The sequence below is a fragment of the Dipodomys ordii genome, unplaced genomic scaffold (assembly GCF_000151885.1).
Source record: "Dipodomys ordii isolate 6190 unplaced genomic scaffold, Dord_2.0 Scaffold67, whole genome shotgun sequence".
NCBI lineage: Eukaryota > Metazoa > Chordata > Mammalia > Rodentia > Heteromyidae > Dipodomys > Dipodomys ordii.
Window position 1 is genome coordinate 6,386,667 of NW_012267283.1, and position 23,626 is coordinate 6,410,292.

General features: G+C 35.7%; 1 protein-coding gene across 1 annotated transcript; it reads right to left on the reverse strand.

Annotated features, from left to right (window-relative positions):
* Positions 1–4,300: 4,300 nt before the first annotated feature.
* LOC105990754 (olfactory receptor 13F1) lies at positions 4,301–22,188 on the reverse strand. Its single transcript, XM_013023236.1, is given in 7 exon segments — positions 4,301–4,353; positions 4,356–4,518; positions 4,520–4,677; positions 4,680–5,011; positions 5,013–5,115; positions 5,118–5,276; positions 21,996–22,188. Coding segments are annotated over 7 exon segments (1,161 nt in total).
* Between the last annotated feature and the right edge of the window lie 1,438 nt (positions 22,189–23,626).

The following is a 23,626-nucleotide window of genomic DNA, read 5'->3' on the forward strand; positions in this document are numbered from 1 at the left end:
TTTGGTGTCCTGGGAACAATATTTGCTATCCTTTTGGGATGTTTTCTCTTGTTTTATTTTTAATGAATTTTTGCTGTGACTTTATTTGCATTTTCTGTCAGCACTCTTTAATCTGCTTTTCATCCCATCTAGTGACATTCCCTTTCACAATTTGTATATTCCATCCCCCAAAATAATAGTAAATAACTTTTCAGCTCATTAGTCTCTTACTTTTCATTAAATTCTGAGTAATTTATAATTACTGTTCTGCTAATTTTATCATCTTTTATTTTTGAATATGCTTCTTCTTTCCTAGCTTTTATACAGAATCTGTTATTCTTTTTCATATTTTGTGCTTTGGGGGATGAGTAATAGTCACTTTGACTTTTAGGCTATTGAATGCTTAAGTTTATGGTCTCCTTTAAATTATATTAGATATATTTGGGTAGGCAGTGATTTGTGGATTACCTTGATCCACGTGAGACATGTTTTTAGCTTTCTGGGAGCAGGTATAGAGTTGCATTAACCAAGATACTGAGTATAATTTAAGAAATGTGTGTGATTTTGCTTTGCTATTTGCCACTAATATGGATTCATATATGCTTAGTTTAGGATAGGTAATAGATTAAAGCCAGGGTAATAACATTTCCTGATACACAATGGAAAGGATTTCCAATTTCCCAAGTCATTAAATGACCCACAACTTGTAATCTAACAGTGGTGTGATAAAGCATAATGTAATTTTAAGTTGTTGAAGATGGAACCAGATGTAGGCTTCTTCCTACTTCCATTGACAGAGTTAACTCAAACCCTGCTGTTCTTAAAATACTGACAGAAGACACCTGTATGCAGTACCTTAGAATCTTGAATACAAGTTGACACCTTACATTTATCCTTTATGTGATGGTACATATTGTAAAACAGACTTTAAGCCAAAGAAACATAGGTCCTATGGTTTCTCTTATTTTCAATAACTAGTATATGTCTGGGACAAGCAGAAAAGTCAAAAGCTATGTACATATGACCAAATAAGATGATGTTAAGTGAAATGAACCCCAAGATAAGGACACAAGTGTTTTTTTTTCTTCTTGCTATTGTTTTGAACGTATTTATAAGATACCATGTGATTTTTTTTTGTTGTTTCTTTGTATGTTCCTCCCCCATGGTATAACTCCTGTTTTCACTGTATTTGATGTCGGAATATTTAGGGGAGGGGAAGGGAAAAAAAACAAAATGTTTAAATAGGGATACAGCTTGACACATTGTAACAATGAGATGTACAAGACACTGTTGAACAAGGAGCTTTACAATTTAGGTAGGGGTGGAGGGGTAGGGAGGTCGGGGTGGGTGGGTAGGGAGTGTAGTTGTAGAAGTGGGAGGGAAGGGATGGTAGGGGAAAAACAAAAGAGGAGGCAACAATGCTTGATAAGAAATGTACTCATTACCTTGCTCATGTAATTGTAACCCCCCTTTGTACAGTATTTTCACAATAAAACATAAAAAAACGGAAAAAACCCCCAGACTTTAAAACATCTAGCACAAAAGCAGGAGTGAGCAATGTTCTCTCTGACATGGTGTAATTCCCCATCTTACCACCAGTGAGAGCAGAATAGAGACAAACCTGTTAGTCTCCTAAAGTTAGTCTCCTAAAGTTCTTTGTCCAGAGAACTATTTCACCTTGCCTTAAATCCATTATTTCTTGAGATTTATAAGCTTTCAAGCACAAACCCTAAAGATTTCAAACTGTACTACATCTCTTAGAATGACATGTAGGCTATTAGGCCTAAATGAAATTAAGCCAAACCTAATTTCAACCACATGACAAAGCAGATTCGCTTGAAAATGGCCAGGAATCTGTACAAATTGTCACAGTTTTTACTTTTGCTGGTGTGTGTGTGTGACTGTCTTCCTTCCATCTTTCCTATTTTTTAATTCTTTCTTTGTATTTTCTTTTTTTTTTTCTTTGTGCAAGTATAGAAGCTGAAAACAAGGCTTCACATTCTCTTTTGGCTTTCCTGTTCATAGCTGGCACACTGTCCCTTAAGCTACACCTGGAGTTCCTACCTTTGACTGGTTAAAAGAGATAAAAGTCTCACAGTTTTATCTTCCAGCCCTGGCTTCAAACCAGGACCCTCAGATCTTAGCCTCCTGAGAAGTTAGGATTATAAGCATCAGCCACAAGTGACTGGCTCTTAAGTATTTTCAACATAATTTAGTATAGAAAATAACAGGTAGATATAAGAAAAGTTCCAAATAACTTTTTTTTTCTGATCTAGAAAATTTAGAAAAACAAAAAGAGCCCAGCTAATTTTCTTAAATTGAATTGTCTAGACAGAGATCCAAGGAACATAATTTAGACACAAAATAAATATTAAGGAAATGGTCCTAAAGAAAACCGGTAAAGGAGTGGCAGTTAAGATTCCAGGTCAAGTTCTGACAACAGATAATAATAGCCTAGCTTCTCAAAGAAGGTCTGGATTGAAAATTATAGCTCAAAGTTGTGTCACCACACATAAACCAGTGTAGGTGATAAAACAGTAGAAATGGGAGATGGACCACATACAGTCAGACTAAAGGAAATATATTTGAGGTAATTGATGCCAAGTTTCTTATTTTCAGAAAAGACATATATATATAAAGTGAGGATAAAATCTATTGCAATTATACACATTAGTATATGTTTTTCCATCTTATAGATAAATATAAATAGAATAGATAGAAATGTTTTTATATACATTTTTGTGTGTGTGTTATAGCTCTGTTTAGCTTTGTCTACTGTTATGACCTAGGAATAGAAACCTTTGTTTCTAAAGATTTTTTTTTTTTACAATCACTGGGTCCCCAATGGCATTGATCACCTCCCTTAGCAAAACTCTCTAAAAGAGGTTCACCTTGCTTACTTCACTGACAAGATTAGAATAGCTTCTTATCTTTTGTACTTTACACTTCATATTTCTCTTGACTCCTCTAGTTCATGGACTGCTGCCATCAGGTTCACAGGAAATAAAGCATCCATTTAGGGATTTCTGAGATGATCCTATCCCTTATGTTAGAGATTCTGTACATCCTGGTCCTTTTTGTTGAATGGGCAGCTTCTCCAGATGTTTGGAGCTTAAGCCGTTTTTGTTCTTCCATTTCAAAGATAAATGGACCTGAAGGCTCATTGCTAGTATAACAGATGTGTGCCAAGATGCTCAGCTGATAATTACCTATGATCATGTCATCTTTTGTAAGCCTGAGGCCCAAGGAGATCATATTTATGGTATCAAGTAATACCTTTTCCATAGGATAAAGCAATCATTTGCAGAAATCCAAGCAAGTTTCTATGATAAGCAGAAGGTAATGTGTGCTCATTGGCCTCATTATTCCGTAGCTTCACTGAAGACGTAAAAGCAAAACATCAATTTGCATTAATGGCAAAACTCTAATTTACTTAATTTTGTCCTCACATATTAAGTATATTCATGAATCATTTTCTACAATATGCTTACATTAATAAATAGTTTCTTTTGCAATGTAATTACTACAGGGTAAGGTTTATCTACCTTCTCCTTTAGGGGTCAATTATTCAACATACTTTGAAAATAACACTGTGGACGCATGTATCAATGAATTCACAGAGACTTCAAAAAGCACAATATGAAAACATTCTGACCTTATACTCAATTATACAATTAGAACTCCGATAATTGTTTCACCTTTATGCTAGCTCATACACAGCATTAAAATTATGCAAAACCTTATTTTGCAAATTTTATAAGTACAAATAGTTATTCACCCAACACATATAAAAATAAGCAAAATTATGTTTTGTCAAATCTAAAAATCATATATTTTCACATTTTTAACGCTAGGGAGGCTAGGAAGAATTCTAAAGTTGATAGTTTTATAAATAACATTGTATGAATATGCCTTGAGTTATATATACACTGATTTAAAATATCTATTCATTTTAAATCTAGAGATAAAAGCAAGTAATTGAAAATAAAATATTTGAAAATTTACCAGTCTTAAAGGTCGACATTCTTATTAAACCAGGTATTTCCATGAGTATGCCACATCTGGACACTGAGATTACATAGGCAGCCATTTAATTTGATGTCATGCTGATGCTTATTAAATGCTAAGTATTTCCATCAAAGCCAAATTAGTTCTGTGTAAATGAATTTTATGCGAAAAGTTTTGTTTATAAGGCAAATAAGGACAGAGAACCTTATGGCAAACTCCTAATCCAAATGATTCTTCTCAAGAGTTTTATATTAACTATTATGCAGTTTTCAAGATAATGTAGATTGTCCAGAAAAGTGTGTTTATTCTCCTATTATTTGATGATAGACATTAAAATGATCCTAAAATGATTTCTAATCAGCAAATTTTCACAACTTCTTTTACTTCTTTGTTCCGTAGACTATAGATAATAAGATTGAACATGGGAGTTAATCCAGCATATACCAAAGCCATGAATTTATCCACTTCCCATGAATTTACAGCAGACGGCGTCAGGTATCCGGAGAGCGCTGTCCCATAGGAAATAGCCACCCCGTACAGTCAGGTGGGCTGCCCATGTTGAAAAGGCTTTGCTTTGACCACCCACAGAACTGATTCTCAGAATGTTGGAGAGGATAAAAGCATAAACAATAAGGATGAGTAGCATCGGTATGGGAAGAAGGAGGACACTGATCACCAGCACTGTGAACTTACCATGGAAGTGTCGATGCAAGCCGTCTTCAGGGCAGCCAGGATTTCACACGGAAAATGATTAATGATTCTATGATCACAGAGAGGCAGCTTCAGCACAGGTGTTGTTTCCGCCAGAGCAGTGAGGCAACCTGTTACCCAGGAGCCAACTGCAATTTCCACATACACCTTTCGAGTCATCCTCCTAAGAGGCTACCTTAGGGGGTGGCAGATGGCCACATACCTGTCATAGGCCATCATGGAAAGCAGCACACACTCAGTGGAGCCCATGGCAAGAAAGAAGTATATCTGAGAAGCATATCCTGAAAATGAGATGGTGGTGTCCCCTGAAACATTTTGCGAACATTGGAGTGAGCACTGAAGAGGTATACCAGATATCCAGGAAGGAGAGGTTGCTAAGGAAGAAGTAGATGGGAGTATGCAGGTAAGAATCCAGGATGTGATGGAAATCGGAATGATATTTCTCAGCAAGGTTATCAGATACATCAGGAGACACAGCACAAATATGATGGCTTCAACTTCAGGATAATGAGAAAATCCCAAGAAGGAAAAGAATGTAACAGATGTCCAATTCGAATGGAACGTTTTACTGTGTTCTTCTATACAAGCATGTATATATCATTTGTTATATATTTGTTATATATTTTTTAAAAAGGATTCATTTTCACATTTTCACATGTACTTATTACCTATTATCATGTGCTTAAATGCTTCTCTAGTCTAATGTATTAATAATACATGTTTGAACAATGTCATAAATACAATTTAATCAAGAAGTCAAGATACAAATCTTCAAATTGCTATTTTTGCTATAAAACTTTCATTTCAATGTTAGGGAGAGTGGAAAGAGGGTCTTTTAAAATTAAATATAGGAAGGTGAAAGTGTTTTACAATCTTTGTTCAAACTATGCTTGTAAGTCGTTTACAGCTGTGCAATCAATTTGCCTTTAAACCATTGAAAGGATGCTCTTTCTTTTTTATTTATTTATTTATTTTTACAATGCTCTTTCTTTAAACGATCTTCTTAAGAGGAAAGTTTTTGTTTCCAAGTTCACTATTTCATCTTCAGCTCCTATGGACGTTTTCAAAAGGATTTTTTTGAGGGGGGTAAGTGAGTGACTAAAAAGAATGAATAGATATCTATAGACACAAACTAATTAACTTAACTTTGAACATTAGGAAATAAGCAAGAGTTTCTCTTTTCACACCCAGGGTGATGGAGAAGGAGGTGCTCACGTTAGGTGACACAAGGTAGATATATCTTTCATAGTGCCAGAGTTGTCCTGGTGACTATACCACAAAAACACCCTCTAAAAGACCAGCTATTGGTACTGGAAGGCAATTTAAGCTATTGGTTGATTTTGAAAGATTGCCAGCTAATGCCACCCATTAAAGTTTCACATCTATTTGTGCAGTATTACAAAGTTTGAAACTCCAGGGACAGTATCCCACTGACCCAACTGTAATCAGTAACTTGTCGGATCTAATTGTACTGCTTTTCAAACAAGAAATAAACATGCTCCCATTGACTCTATTTGGGAATGGGGAATTTTACTTTTTTCCCTAGTATGTTATGTAAATACTCAGGCTGATAAAATTAATGTGAATTAATAATTTTGCTGTATTTGTCTTTGGATTTAAGGAAAGTTTTATAATACCTGTGAAACCTAGTTGTATTAAATATGGGATCCTCCAAAATTGGGGAGATCAGAACTTAGGTAACTGTGTACAATTCCATTTGCAGGTTGCTTGTTTTCCAAGTAAGACTCTGATGGTTTAAAGTATATAGTAGCCAGGAGCCGGTGGCTCACATCTGTAACCTTAGCTACTTAGGAGGCTGAGATCTGAGGATCTCAGTTCAAAGCCGGCCTGAGCAGGAAAGTCTGTGAGACTCTTTTTTTTTAAAAAAATAAGTTTTTTTTTTATTGTAAAATGCTGTATGGGGGGGGGTTACAGTTACATGAGCAAGGTAATGAGTACATTTCTTTTTTTTTTTTAACACTACACATTTATTTATTTATTTATTTTGGTTGGTTGTGGGGCTTGAACTCTGGGCCTGGGCGCTGTCCCTCAGCTCTTCAGCTCAAGGCGAGCGCTCTACCACTTGAGCTACAGCACCACTTCCATGAGTACATTTCTTATCAAGCATTGTTGTCTCCTCCTTTGTTTTTTCCCTACTATCTCTTCCCTCCCATCTCCACAACTACACTCCCCTCACCTTCCACCTCCTGACTAAATTGTAAAGTTCATTTTTGACATAGCGTCTTGTACATCTCATTGTTGCAATGGGTCAACCTGTATCCCTGTTCAAACAATTTGTTTTTTCCCTTCTCCTCTCAAAATTATACCATGGAAAATAGTATGGATGTTCCTCAAAAGACTCCACATAGAGCTCCCCTATGACCCAGCATTCTCACTTTTTGGCATTTACCAAAGTGATCACAAGCAAGACCATACTAAAGCTACCAGCACAACTATGTTTATTGCAGCATTATTTACCATAGCTAAGATATGGAACCAACCCAGATGCCCCTTAGTAGATGAATGGTTCAAGAAAATGTGGATCACACAATGGAATTCTATGCCTCTATCAGAAAGAATGATATTGCCTCATTTGTTAGGAAATGGGAAGACTTGGAAAAAATTCATATTAAGTGAAGTAAGCCAAGCCCAAAGAAACATAGGTCCCATGGTTTCCCTTATTTGCAGTAACTAGTGTATGTTTGAGACAAGCAGAAAAGGTCAGACAAGTTGATGTTAGGGAAATGAACCCCAAGATAAGGACACAAGTAGTTTTTTCTTTCTTGCTATTGCTTCTAACCTATTTATAAGGTACCACATGATTTTTTGTTGCTTTGTATGCCCCTACCCCACGGTATAACCGATTTTCACTGTGAGATTCTTATCTCCAATAAACCACTAGAAAACTGTAAGTGGCTCAAGTGGTAAAGTGCTTGCCTTGAGCTGAAGAATGCAAGGACAGCATCCAGGCCCTGAGTTCAAGCCCTATGATCGACAAAGAAAAACGATAAACATGCCGCCAGTTTTATTGTATACAATTTGTCATTAACTACATTAAGTATCAGATTTAATCACGGCTATTGTTGATTAATATCACAAATAACATCACTTATTCAATATGTCCTCATTCAGAGAAAGTCACAAATTTGAACTGCTGTCAAGATTTTTAAAAAGTACAACAAACTCCAACACATTGTACCCAGCCATTGTATTTCTCTAGCAGCTAGGATAACAAATACATTTCACCAAAATCCAGCCATTGCTTGAGATGGAATCTAATGGAGTTCTTTCCCAGGTAGTCTTCAAACCATAATTGACTGATCTTCATGTCCCAAGTATGTAGGAGTACAGGTTTGAGCCATCATGTGCAGCTAGCCTTTCTTTTCTTGTACCCAACTGAAGGAGATTGAAATCAATCATATGTATTAACTTTTTCAACTATAGCATTGCTGAACCCTGATGCTCATTGGTACAATCATTTTTAAGTTACATAATGGCTATCACAGAACTGTACTGAGTATATTAAAATTGCTAACTTATGAGTGTACATTATATATAATGGATTCATATATAATATCAGTATATGTAAAATATATATGTCAGTATATCATATATACTATTAATGTATATACTCTCAGTATATATGATGAATAAATGAACATATATACTATGGATATATATATATGCTATCAATATATATTATACATATATTATCAATATATGTGTATCCATCCTATATAATGGATAAGCATATATACTGATTGTATGTATATACATGATTATACATTAATTAATTTATATGTATATCTATTTATACTCTGTATATAATACTCTGTATATAATATGCATACTGTCAGTATATATATAGGTATATATGTGTCCTTTCATCGCTTTATATGTACATATATTTTTTCTTTTAGTAGATTTTGTTAATAAAGCATGTAAATATCTGTTAATGTTAGAGTGAGTACAGACCTGGGAAGACTAAATTCAAAGTGTTACTAGAATGAGGAATAAATGATTCCAGGCAAATATGAAGAGAAATAATAGGAAGCGATTAAACTGGAAACTGGGCAGATCCACACTATACTAGAAGAACAGAGGAAGAGCAGGAATCTGAAATATGGGCAGGCTCTCAAAGGAGAATCAGAAAGGTTCCAATCACTTAACTGGAGTGACAGGGAGTAAACTAGACCTGAGCCTGAGAGATGGAACCTTATAATTACCTGTATATTGTTTTGTTTGCTTACAAAATTGAAGAGTCAGAGAATGCCTGGTTTGTCTAAGGCAGAGAAATGAGTATGTTATGGCTCTACAATAGACAAGCTAATAAGAGGCATGAGAATTCATTAGTTTTGTAAAAAACTAAATGCATTGAGATTTTCTAGCAATGGCATACTGCCACTGGATGACCCTTGGCATAACAAACTGAAAGCCTATCCGATATAGAAGAGCATGAAGTAAGTCCAATTCACTTGAAAGCATTGGTGTTGAGGAAATACATGAAGTGGAACCACAAATGTTAGTCCTGAGGCCTCATTCATGATGTATGAAGCCCCAGGGGAAGCCAGTGAGGGTCACAGGAGCTGTTGTACTAAGATGATGCTTTTGCTTAGCTGAACTAAACATTGAAAATCAACATTTTTTAACATTCCTACTTCTTTTCAAAAGGAAATAAATGGAAAAAAATGATTCAAGAAAGCAAATATATGAAGATCACATTCCTCCTGCTTTGTTTCTGCTTTTAAATCATTTGTTTAACTAGCATTGATTTTAAGTTACTGTGTTAGATTTTAGGGATCAGAATAAAAATGAAGATGTAAACTCTTCCTTGAACGTCTTCTCAGTCTAACCTAGAAACTATAGCTCAATGAAAGAAGTACTTGTGAGTTGTGGTAGTCTGTGAATAGGTGACAAAGGATATCACAGAGGAATTACTACCAAAGTTGAATTTGGAAAGTTATTGGGAACATCTCAGTGAGTAATTGAAAAGCCTTCCAGGCAAGGAGAATAACACGTACTTAAACCTGGACTTGTAAAAGGTCATTTGCACTCAGGAAAAAAATAAGTAGGTGAGTGTGACTGGATTATTAAGTGAGAGAGAAAGATTCACCAGAAGTGAAGCTGTTATTGACACTTGGGGTAGTCTATGCTGACTGAAGGGCTTCATAGTTAATATTTTTCATATTAGAGATATGCTAATATAAATTTATATATATGAATATATACTAATGAATAGATAAATATATTCATTAGTGGAACATCACTACAAATATGATCCAATCTTTTTTCTGTGTTGGAGCTTGAACTTAGGGCCTTGCAGTTGCCTTTATCACTTGAACCACACCCCCATTCTTCTTGATTTTTAGTATTTTTCAGATAGGCTCTCATGTATGTTTGTTTGTTTTTGCCTAAACAACCTTAGACCTCTGCCACCTACCATAGATCTGGGATTATAGGCATTTGCTCTTAATGAATCACTTAGGTGGAATTAGGAGAAAAGATTAGAAAAAATGTGGACTGAAATTAAAACATGTTCAAAGTAACCCAAAAGAGCTGGACAGACATGTATATTAGATGCATTATACCATAGTCTGTACAACTCAATTCCAGGAATTAGAATGATATAATTTTGAAGGATTTGGAAAACTAAAGGGAGCTCTCATCCAGGACTATAATGCCTCCTAGCAGGTGCTTCATTATGTCTTACTTGGGCTCACTTTAGAGATTCTTGGGGACACTAACAAAGATTTATTAATAAAGGGCACTAGAGGGATGGACACCTATTTCAATGATCTCAGTAAGATCTATGTGCCTGGTTAAATCATGAAGGAAATAATCTGATCACAGCTGGGACTAAGAGGATTTCTTTGGTGCTTACCTTATCTCCTCTTAAGAAATTAATCATTTATTCCTGGATTAACATATATCTGGCTGAAAAATCATTACACTTCCTCTCAAATAGATTGGGTGTAAAGAAAGATAGTTAATTTCTTACAAAGTAAGACTGTTAATAAAGGAGATGTCCACATTTTCTAGAAGGGAAAGAAGTATTCATTTGCCATGGCCACCATAATAAAATGCCATACTCTGGTAAATACCCAAGCTAAATGTGTGAGGAGGTTTAACCCGAACATTAAAATTTACACTCGTCTGATCTCTAAGTAGTGATTTTGCTCCCTTGGCACAAAGGAGCACAGACATATGATAAGCTTTATGGTAGTTTCTGACCAGCAAACACCAAAGAAATAGTGTCAAAGAAATAATCAGAACAAAAGATAATTTATAGCCTATACTGGAAATGTAGTACAAAGCTAGTATCTGAAAGTGATAAGGAACTGAGATTCAAACACTAGATAAGCCAGGCCCAAAGAAACATAGGTCCCATGGTTTCCCTTATTGGCAATAACTAGTACATGTCTAGGAAAAGCAAAAAAAAGGTCAAAAGCTATGTACATATGACCATATAAATGATGTCAAGCGAAATGAACCCCAAGACAGGGAAACAAGTGGCAATTTCTTTCTTGCTATTGCTTTTAATGTACTTACAATGTACTATGTGATTCTTTTGTTTCTTTTGTATGTTCTTCCCCCACGGTATAACCCCTGTTTTCACTGTATCAGATTCCCGTGTCCTGCATCTTATATATACATTTTTATAATTTGGGGAGGGGAAGGGAAATAACAAAATGTTGAAATAAGGATACAGGTTGACCCATTGTAGCAATGAGGTGTACAAGACGCTATAATTTGGAGGGGGGTGGAGGGAGGAGTTTGGGAGGTGAGGAGGAAAGGGGTGGCAGGGGAAAAACAAAGGAGTAGGTAACAATGCTCAGTAGGAAGTGCACTCATTACCCTACTCTTGTAAGTGTAACCCCTCTGTATAGTATTTTTACAATAAAAAAATATATATAGAAAAAACCCTACTAGAGATACAGAGGGATAAGGAAGGAATATATTGGTTGGGACAGGAACCAAAAATGAGCCTGGTTTGCATAGCAAGGGCAGAGTAAATCATTTAGACACACTGTGTGTGTGTGTGTGTGTGTGTGTGTGTGTGTGTGTGTGTGTGTGTAGATCCTGGGGCTTGAACTTAGGAGCTGGGTGCTGTCTCTGAGCTGTTTTGCTAAAATGTAATGCTCTACCATTGAATGTATTTTGGAGGTCAATGGGAGATAATCTCATGAACTTTCCTTCCTTGTGTGGCTTTGAACTGTGATGTTCAAATCTCAGCCTCTGGAGTAGCAAGGGTTAAAGGAGTGAGCCACCATTGCCTGCCCTTAGTCATCTTTTTATGTTTGGAATGCAAGAGTGACAACACAGATATATGCTAAATTAGTGAGTGTTAATACAAAGACCATGCTCCTGTAAGCACACAAATGGAAACAAGAGAAAAAAGGGTTAATTCTCTTATCCTTCTGTGACAGAGATGTAGCTATATGTGTAAACTACACTATAATTAATATAATTTATATGTATATTTAAGTAGTTGTACAAAGGACATTTAACAAGGCAGTTTATGAATACAATGAAACTTGATCAATATCACCCCTTTCAATGTTCTTACCTATCCCTCTCAACTTATCCCTTTCCTCATTTTTCTTAATTTTGTATGATATATATTGAATTTTTTATTTTTCTTTATTTTATTTATTCATTTATTTTTAAGTAGGTGCCATTTAATAAAGCAGTATATGAATACAATGCATCTTGATTAGTGCCACACATTCAACATTCAACATTTTATAGTATATACAATAAATTATTGACTATATTCTCCACCCACCTTCATTTGTCTACTCTCTCCCCTTGGTCCCTTTCCCTTTGCTCCCCCCATTTGCAAGAATGCACTTCCTGATGCTTATTTTGTTAGACTTTGAATTTGTCTTCCTGAAACAATTACAATATTTAGCTCTCCATAGGGTCTACTACAGATAATTCATTGCTAACCATTTGCATAGCTCCCAACATGATTACTTATAGATTAATAGGCACATTATAGCTACAACAAATGAGGGAAACTATGCAAATTTGTTTCTCTGGGTCTGAGTTATTTCACTTAATATATTTTTCAAATATTTTCATTTCCTTACAAATGGTACAATATCATTATTTCTGATGGATGAGTAAAATTCCACTATATATATTTTGTTGAAGTTTTTACTGGATTCTCTCCCTTTCTTCTCTTCATTCATCTATCCCCTCTCATAACTCAATTCTCACTTCTTTCAAGTACCATTTCCTGGTGTTTATTTTGTTGAACTATGATTTAACCTTTCTAGGGCATTATACTATTTGAGTTCTTCCCTGAATCTACCTATTTTACTTCATACAATTGAGAAAACAATCCAAAATCTCATATGGAAGCACAAAAGTCCCCCAATCACAAAAGAAATCCTGAGCAGAAAAATTAATGCTGAAGGTTTAACAATACAAATCTCAAACTCTACTACAGAGCTCTAGTAATGAAAACAACTTGGTGCTGGCACAAAAACAGGTTTGAGAACTAATGGAACAGAAGAGAAGACCCAGAAAGACAACCACAGATCTATAGCCATCTAATATTTCATAAGGGAGCTAAAAACATAGGTTAGAAGAAAGACAGCCTTTTCAACAAGTGGTACTGAGAAAACTGGATATCCACATGCAGAAAACTGAAACTGGGCATTTATTTATCACCCCACACCACCTCATTGTAACTCCTGAAACCATTACAAGAAGACGTAGGAGAAACATTACAACTCCTTGTCACAGTCAGTTCTTTCTGATTAAAGAACCAGAAGTACAGCAAATCAAAGAGACTTAATAAGTGAGATTGCATCAAATCAAAAAGGTTTTGCAAGGCAAAGGATTTGGTTAACAAACTATAATGTTGGCCTACAGAATGGGAGAATATTTTTGTTAGCTCACATCAGAAAATGGCCTAATCTAGAATATACAGAGAACTTAATAAACTCTTAAAAGACCAATAACCCAACTAATAAATAGACAAATGAGGTAACTAGAGGTTTCTGAGAAGTGAAAATGGCCAACAGAAACATGAAGAAATGCTCAATATCTCTGGTCATATAGGAAATGCAAAGCAAACACTGAGATTCTAACTCACCCCATTTAAAATGGCTATTATCAAGAAAACAAACAGTAACAGATGGCTGGTGTGGATGTGGACAAAAAGGAACCCTAGTACACCATTGGTGGAAAGGTAAACTTGTTCAACCTCTCTGGAAAGCAATACAAAAGTCCCTCAAAAATCTAAACATAGTAATCCCTATGACACACCTTGATTCATGAGCATTTATCCAAAAAATTTCAAACTCAGATACAGTAATGCCACACATACAACCACATTCATTACAGTTTTATTCACTATAGACAAAGTATTGAATTAGTCATTATGTCCCTCAATGGATGAATGGCTCAAGAAAATGTGATATATATGCACTATACAATTTTATTCATCCACTAAAAAGAACAATGTTGCATCACTTGCAAAGAAATGGAAGGAGCTAGGAAAAGTCATGTTAAGTGAAGTTAAATCAGGCCCAGGGAGAAAAGATTCATTTTCTATCATATATGGAAATTAGAATTAGTTTATAAAGATGTAAGTAAACACTTCAGGTGGTATGGAAGTGTTTGCTGTATTTTTCTAATTATAGTTGTAACCCTTCCTTTGAAGAATTAAGAAAAAATGTATTTCTCAATTATACTTTTATAAGGGCAGTGATTAGTTGGTATCTATTATTTAAGCTCTAGTGTGTTATAATCCTTTTGTGCCACTAGGTAGCAGTAAAGACTTGTTTTTGAGGCCACCATCCAAAAAATACTTTCTCAGAAAATAGAAAATTCATTGAGTGGATTTCCTACCTATCTACTTATTGTTACTGATATTTACAAATAGAAAAAAAGTAGTTTATGTTTGTATTCAAATTATTTTTAACAAGATACATTATTGGGAAAGGTTGTTAATCTCTTGTCAGGGACTAAATACCAAGAAGTAGTTGTACAGTATTGAGCTAGAAACTGTAGGAAATAGAAATAAGCCTTTATAGCTGTCTTCAAACTTGTCAGTGACCCTTACATTAGTGTATTATTGCTGCCTTTCCTGTCTATTCCTTAAGGTAAATATCCGTTCTCTGAGGAGCAGCAATGGTAACTGGGTTTCTGCTCTCTGTGATCATGTGCAAGCAAGATCAGACAGAGTTCATTTCTGTGGTAAGTGATTTTCAAAGCCTCAGTCAAAGGCCCACTCAAGCATGTCCTAGTTTCAGTGTGTGTGTGTGTGTGTGTGTGTGTGTGTGTGTGTCTGTGTGTGTTGGGGGTGAGGATGGGGTCAGATCTGTCCTGACAAGACAGACACTATCAAGCACCATTGTTTCCATCATCATTGTTTCCAGTCAGTGATAACAACAACAATGAAAAGATATGCTAGTTTTCCAGAGCTGGAACAGCAAGATGCAATAGACTAGATGGCTTAATTGTCGTTGTGTGGCTCTGGAGGCTGTCTAGGCGAGGCGCGGCTCCTTCTGAAGGCTGTGAGGGAGCATCTGTGTCTTGCCTTCAGCGTGGGGATTTTTGCCATTCTTTGGTTTAAGAAGTACCACTCTAGTCCCTGCCTTCTTTGCATGGACTGCCCTCTGTGGCCCTTCCTGAGTTTCCTCTTTTTATAAGGACAGGAGTAATATTAGATCAAGGGCCTGTACGGCTCCAGAATGACCTCATTTTACTTAATTACATCTACAAGGGCCCCAATTCCAAATAAGGTCACATCCTGAGTTATTCAACACATGAATATTTAGCAACCCCTACAGAGGCTTTAAAACTATTGCCCAAGAAGCGATCATCAATATGCTCTGGTTGGTTTCTCTTTGTTCTTTTTCTGCAGGAGTGGTTAAATTTCATGAGGTAGTTAACATGGCCACTCTATAGCGATGTATGAAATGTATCATTAAATCTTTATATCAAAAGCCACAATAACTTTCCTTCTTTCCTTCCTGCTTCTTTGCTTTCCTTCCCTTCTTTCCTCCTCTTCTCCCCTCCTCCTTTTTTCCTTTCCCTTCCCACCATTCTTCTCTCTTTCCTCCCTCCCTCCTTTCCTTCATCTTTCCCTCCTTTCTTGTCTTCTTTTTTTCCCTTTCTTTTTTAGACAATGATACCATGTTTTTGTGTAGTATATACCTGGAAAATAGGGAATCAGTATAAAAAAAGAGAGGAATAAATGTAGGACATGATAAAGAAAAAGGTTATAATTTATAAACCAAATTATCAACTACACTTTGTATTTAAAAAATGACAACATATATCCTGTTTCAATTGTGAAGGACCTTTTAGAAACTTTTTGTGAAATGTTTCCCCATTTATTTTTCTCTTGAGGTGCATTAGCTACTTACCTCATAGACAATCTACAAAGCTCCTTTTAATGTCATTCTTCATTCTATCACTGTATGAGATGAATTCTATTAGGGAACCATGTAGCCTATAGAAGCAAATGTGCCTCAAAAGAGAATATTAGCAAGAATATGAGTCAGCAGTTGTATTACAGCTGGATAGTAATGTTTTATTGAATTTACCTTCACAATAGGTGCTATTTACATTAGATATTTAGAAAAATATTTTATTCATTAGTATATACACTTTTGAAGAACATAGACAACTCTGAGCTGGGTAAAAGCATGATCTCTGTCTTTAAGATGGGTATCACCTCCTTGAAATTGAGTTCATTGAGCAACTTGGTCACACATATGTGTGTCTCAGCAGCGTGAGCAACACAAATGAGACCAGTGTTAGAATCTAGGGCAAGAGCCATACACTTTGCAGTGATTAATGGGTTCACCTTGCTAGCTCATGGATAATTTGTGTGACCCTCTGATTGCCTCTTTTCTACAACCTCATTGACCATTCCGTTGGCCATGTGTATGGGTCACACACACCAGAGTAGGCAGCACACCTGGAGGTATCTTTGAACCTATCAGTTGAGAATAATTGTCCTCTCTCCCAACTAAGGATCACTCTTAATATCCTCTGTTAACCTTGTGTTCATGGGTGCTTCATCAGCATTTTTAAATAGCATCATTTTAATATTTAACTTTTTAAAAACTGGCATAAATTTATTTTCAAAACTCTCCATTTTGCTTCCCTCAACAAGTTTTAAATATAGGAAACAACATATTTCTGATGAGAAATGCATTATTTAATAATGAAAGAGGTTTCTACAGTGGCTTTTGTAATAAATGTGAGAACTACTGATGGGAGAAAACATATCCAAAGAGTTAGGTGGAGAACTACCAGTTAAAATATGCATTCCTAAAGATAGCAGAAGGAGTTCTGTTGTAATAGAACATAGACAAAAAATGGTGGAATACAGGCTGGGTCTTTATGAGTTACCTGGACTAGAGATGGCTTCTTATCTGTTTTCACTCACACTATGTACCCAGAATTCAGTGCATTGTGCTCCATAAATACCTGGTCACTGACTATATGAATGAGCGGATGGAAATTGTTAACCCAGTAGTTTTGGAATTGGAAATCTATCAAAAGCTCATTAACTGGGTATAGTGGCACACAGTTCTAATCCCAGTACCAGAGAAGCTGAGGCAGAAGAATCATGAGTTGACTCACCCAGAATTATGTAGTGATACTGTCTCTGTCTTTTTGTTTCAGTCTGTGTCTGTGTCTGTCTCTGTCTCTCTGTCTCTGTCTCTCACTCTCTCTCTCAAAATAAATAAATAAACCAACACAACAGTGATACTCACAAGACATTAGGTTGGGAATGCACTTTAAAACTTGGGGAGGGGGAATAAGGAGGATGGATATTGGGAGAAAAACAAAGGAGTGGGTAACAATGTTCAACAAGAAATGTACTCGAATCCTTACTTATGTAACTGTAACCCCTCTGTACAGCACCTTTACAACAAAATAAAATACAATTTAAGAAAGAAAGAAAGGAAGCAAGGAAGGAAGGAAGCAAGGAAGGAAGGAAGGAAGAAAAGAAGGAAGGAAGAAAGAAAGAAAGAAGGAAAGAGAAGGAAAAAAGGATAAAGGGAAAGAAAGGGCACTTTTTACGTGTTGATACTACAGTTTTAACTCAGGACCTGGACTCTGTCCAGGCTGATACTTTGCCACATGATCCACAACTCCACTTCCATCTTTTGGGTAGTTAATTGGAATCTTACAGATATTCCTACCCTGGCTTATTTTGAACTATGATTATCAAATCTCAGCTTTCTGTGTAGCTTGGATTATAAGTGTAATCACTAGTGCAGAGCAAACCAATTATTTGACAAATTATTTAAAGTTATGTCACAGAGACTTTATGTCCAGATGGGATGTTTTTTTAAAAAATATTTTATTATTGAGGATGAAAAATTTGAAATTGACAATAATTAAAATATGGCATCCAATATGCAATCAAATAAAATGAAATGTACAAATCTGTGAGCAATATTTCAAAAAGATTATATGTTGTGGAATAAATTTATATTCTGTGGAGTCCTAACATACTATTAAATTCACCATAAGCTCAAATTAAAATCAATGAAAATCTTTTCCAAATGAAAACTTTGTTCCATAATGACATGTGTAAAGTTCTATCTAGCTTACATGAGTTTCTGTTCTGTACCAAATATCCAGGTTGATCATATAACTTCCTTTTCTGAAATTTACTCATTATTTAAATTTTACCAGATTTATGCAACATTATACTGCATATCATTTTTTATTAATTGAAACAAGAAGTTCCTTTTATTAAGTGCTTCTTAGAAACAAAATCCTATGACAAAGATCAAATAAATTCTAGCCTTTAAAATTCTTCAATTCCATAAAGTTAATGCTATGAATCCTTAGGTTAGGAAATAAGCACACTAGTTAACTTATTTAAGAGACTGGAGAAAAGTCATTTCAAAGAGACTCAATTCATGGAGGATGTTAATCATCGCAAGAGGTCTTTAGTATTGACAATGTGTTTGTGCTAAGGTCATTGACTCTCATTATAATTTAAGTGTTTTGACATGTGCTGACATGTTTAACTTGCTGAAACACGTTTAAATATTTCCATAAATCATCTAGGAAAGGTGAACAGAAACCACCCCTCACAACAAGAAGTACCCTTGAAAAATGACTGTGGCATTTGCTATGAGGTCACCTGACAGAGTCAAAGTTGCTACAATGAGTATGTCTGTGCCTGAGATCAGTAAACACTGGTGCTGTCATTTCTAGAGGAGTCATGATAAGGTGCATTACATAGTCATAGTGTGACAAAATCATCCTCTGTGTAAGGGTAACCTATAGGACTCAGCACATGGTACCCAAGACTTCAGTTATATGAAACAGAACCACATAGCTTACAAACTAGTAAAATAAATGATGGAGTTATGGACAATGTCAGAGCTTTATTAAAGTGACCGAGTCATAATAAGAGGAAGTTGTCACTGGGTTAGCACCAGGGCACACGTTCCTGTTAAGCAGAGAGGAGCCTGGTATGCGAATCTAGAGAGAAAGGAATTTTGTTCCAGATAGAGGAAATGAATGGGGTTGTAGGACTGGAGGCATCATTAGCTGTTCTATATCTTTTTTTCCTGGAATATTCCTCAAGAGCATCCCATTCCTTTGTTCTGATTCATTGATTCTGAGCAACCCTTTGACAACACATCTGTTTCCAAACCACCTAAATAGGTGGCACATAATGCCAAGGAAAAGAGTGTCCTGGATTTCTTGTATGTTTATTGCTCCATGCTAAGTGCTCTACTGTCTACCCTACCCACTATCTCTTGAGAATTTAGTTGTTAAACCAAGTCCTGAGAGACCCATTACCTTTTGGCACATGAAGTTAAACTTTCTAGAACTGCAAAGTCAGAGGGCAGACTGAACCTTTATGAAGCCATGAGGTACTGTGGGGCCCTACGTGGTCTGCCTGCTTGTCTACATCTTTGATATGGTGACCTTTCCACAGGTGCATGTTCTAATGATGTCCTGCATGGACTGGTTGATTGTAAGCCTCTAATTTTTCAGAAGCAGATCATTTCTACTTTGTGTTTTTTTAAGTTTAACTTAAAAAGCTCCTGGGTAAATTAGGCCTTCCTATAAATTTTGAAGTTAGAAAGTTGTGCTTGTATGGTACACATCCTAGCATGCCAGTTTAACTCTGTTGCTAAAGTTGCCAGTGTAAAGCTGGGCTCTATCAGTGAACATATACTGTCTTCATGCCTGAGTTCTTCTGGGTTTTAGAATGGAAGGGCTCATGCCTGGTGCAATGGTTCAATATAACAACACTCCAACTCACAGGTGATTATTGTCAGTTAGCTAAGATGCTGGACATTTTCATGTGCGCTTATTTACATTTCTTTATCTAATGAGCTCTTCACCTTACGAAATAATTTCCATTTTCCAGATTAAGTAACAGAGGCTTTTTAATAATTTTCTACACAGTGGAAAATTTAGCATATGAATTTAAGGGTATCTGATGCCAAGATTCATACTCTTTGTGATATGAATTACTATTTTTAATTTATTAAATAAGGATTTTTTTGTAGTTCTGAAAATTGCAAAATAAGGTAGGTGCTCTACTGTAATCCACAGGTTTTTTTTTCTACGTTGAGGTAGGATCTCCCTCTATGGTCTGGCTGGTCTGGTTTGTGGTCCTACTTCTGCTCCTCTGTTTCACAGGGGTTGTCCAGCCATTGCTTAATATGGATTCTCACAAATTTTTATGCTTGGTCTGGTCTCTAACTACAATCCCTCAACCTCCACCTCTCTTTCAGTAGACAGATATACAGAATTGAGCCACTGTGCCTGACTTATATGAGTTTTAATAGAATTCTTTTACTAGTTCAATATCTTTCTGGTAACAAAAATTTCCTATATTAAAAATAACCTAGATGCTACAATGCACTATATCTCACCAATTAAAACAATGGAATACAGAATGTAGCATGTTGTAATTGGGCAGGTTTAGAATTTCTTAATTGGATTCCATGTAATTGTATATTTTCGATGATTAACTCAGCCATAGTTGGCCTAGGTTGATTGTCTGTGGCTTCACCCTCTAGGCCCCTCTCCTTTGGCAGACTCAAGATATATTTAAAATGGATCTCATTATTTGGTGTCTGTGAAAGGCTACTGAATCTACCATTCCAACCGAGTAGTCTCAATAGCTATTAATGAAAGAAATACTGAGATGAATATAATTGTGATGAAATGTGTTGTCATAGCCATATTAGCAAAATGTTACAGAAACCAGAGCAGAGGGCAATGAAAAGGAGAGATTTATCAGTGCGGCTATGTCATTTGGGTCAGGTCTAAAAAGAACATATTAAGTTTGATGAGGAGAGGACTTTGCAGGAAGTGGACTCACAGTCTACAAAGGTATTGATAAAAAATTAATAGGCTTATAAATTAATAGTAAGTTAATAATGGATAAATTCAGTGTAGTGGTTTCTTGTTTCTCTTTCTGGTAATTATGAACATATGCTTTAGAGATTTAAGATTGATAGCTTCCAAGCTAGAGTTAGCCCATGGCACATGTAACAAACTAAAGGGCTTGGCACTGTTGATTTTTTTCCAACACATCACTGTCAGACTAAACGAAGCAAGGCAAGGAGACAGACTTAGGTCTATATAGTCAAGTAGATGCTGGTTATCCCAACGTTCTGGACTTTGATTCATATGTGCTTCAGGTCAAGTTCAATGTATGCAGTAGAAAAAAGATGGACAGACTGTTATGATGGGATTACATAGGTCACTGCCAACCCCAGAATTTCCTGTAAAATTCCCCTGCAAGTTCCTGAAAATGTGGATTCCTTGGTTCTAGGATTCTGATGCGGTGGTATAAGAGAAATGTTCAGGAATTTAAATGTTTAACAAATATCCTATAAGGTGTTTATTCACATAAATATGAAAAATCTTATATATAAATTAAAATTTAAAAAGAGTATTATATTGATGAGTTTGGAATATTTTCTTCATTTTAAGATAAAAAGAAACTATAAAAATATGTTAACATTAATATAGAGTCAAATAACCAGTTTATAGATATAGAAGATGAAATGCAACATGAGTTAGGATGAATTCAATTTGGGTGTAACTCACATGCAAACACACACACACACACACACACACACACACACACACACACACACACAGAGGCAAAGGCTACAATGTATCAGTCCAGTCAATTAGAATTTGTCCAAGAAATGCTTACTTGGAATTTATGGTGCAATTTCTAAAAGTTTCAGTTAATTCTTACACTAAAAACTATACTATAATCTTCTGTAATTTATACAAAAGATTGTATTCCTACAATGTACTGTCGAGCTGGAGCTGGTGAGCAGATGGCTTCTTTGGGAAAGAAGCCATGATCGCCAGTTTACCATAGATCCCCTGTAGCCCAGTCCATGCTGAGGCTTTGCTTGTCTCCCTGCAGTGAGGTTCACCTACACCCGTGAACACTACATGCCTTCCAGTTTCATTCCCATACTGGCAATTACTGGGGGCCTCCATTCCTCTTTTCATTCCTGGCTTTGCCAGGATTAGGTTCTTGTTAGTTTCCTAAGACTCAATTTGTGAGTGTTCTAGAAATCTGTGTAATCTTTCCTGATTCTTCCCAGACCACAAGGAAGAATTCCTTCCCTGTGTTCTCCAGGAACTTTGCTATACTGTACCTCTTTTCTCATAGTCCTCTAGTCAGCTATTTACTTAAAGTTTTCTACATTTAAACTATAAATTGCACAGTAGTTGATTTTTAAAAGAAATTTTTTTCCTAGGCCTAATATAGACAGGAACATCTTCAGCCCAAAGTTAATTAGAAGGCCTGGTAATCCCACACACCTGATTTGCTAATATCTTAGTAGTAGTAAAAATGCTAGCATCATTTTGGAAGAATACCTAACTATTTTAACTTTACTCAGAAGTGTATAGGAGAAATCATCAAGTAGGCTTAGTGCATTGTTCTTTACTCCATTATTGTGATTGCACTTCTGAAAGTAAGTTGAATATGTCACAGGAGACTTAAAAGCCTCCTTCATTAAAATTCTTCCTATCATAATGTGCCACAACTACATCTTAGCTGAATGCAATTTGTGATAATTTCTTAGAAGAAGATTCTGTTCTATATTAAGTATAAACCTATCTACCATTTAAGTCACATTTAACTAGGAATTCTGTTCAATCTCTTTCTTAGTAAAATAGCCAATTGCTGCCTCCATAATGATACATTTCAGCTATTCACTATCTTTTTCAACATTCCTTTGGTCCCAAATATCATCTAAAGTTTTTTTTTTCCCTGCTCTTGAATATACTTAGTTTCTCCCTTTCCTTTTCTGGCCAAATTCTGGGCAGATTTTAATTAATTCCTTCTGCAATATTTGCATGCTATGATTTTTCTTTAATTTATTCTGTCTACACTCTTGCCTTATTTAATTCAAGAGAACATTTGGGGAATGGATATAGTTTGCATAAAAGATGCTGTGCAAATAAATTATGCTGCTTCCAAATGCCAGAGCGCGTAAGCAAAACTTTGCAAAGCTGTTTCTACAAAGTCTATCTGCAAACAATGAGGGTGTTTTGATTAATATAAGTTCAAGCTACAATGACAGTCATTAGTGCACTTCAGTCGCACCTGCACACTTAAGGTTTTTAAAGGTAAGGATATGTTTAAATACTTGAAATTATGGTTTCAGCATTAGTTCCAAAAAGTGTGCATAAATCTGGACCTATTGGCTTGATAGTTCATTGTCCAGATGGGCTGATGCATGTGAATTTATAGAGCTTTACAAGCTTCAATTTCCAGTGATTGTGACGTTTTACAGATCAAATTCTTTTCCTGAATGAACTGTCACCAGTGTGATAGCATTTAACTTCTTGAAAATAATTTCAAGTCCATTAAAAGTCACTGGGTGAATTAATTTAAGGCATACTTCTGGAAGAATAAGGAGAGAGA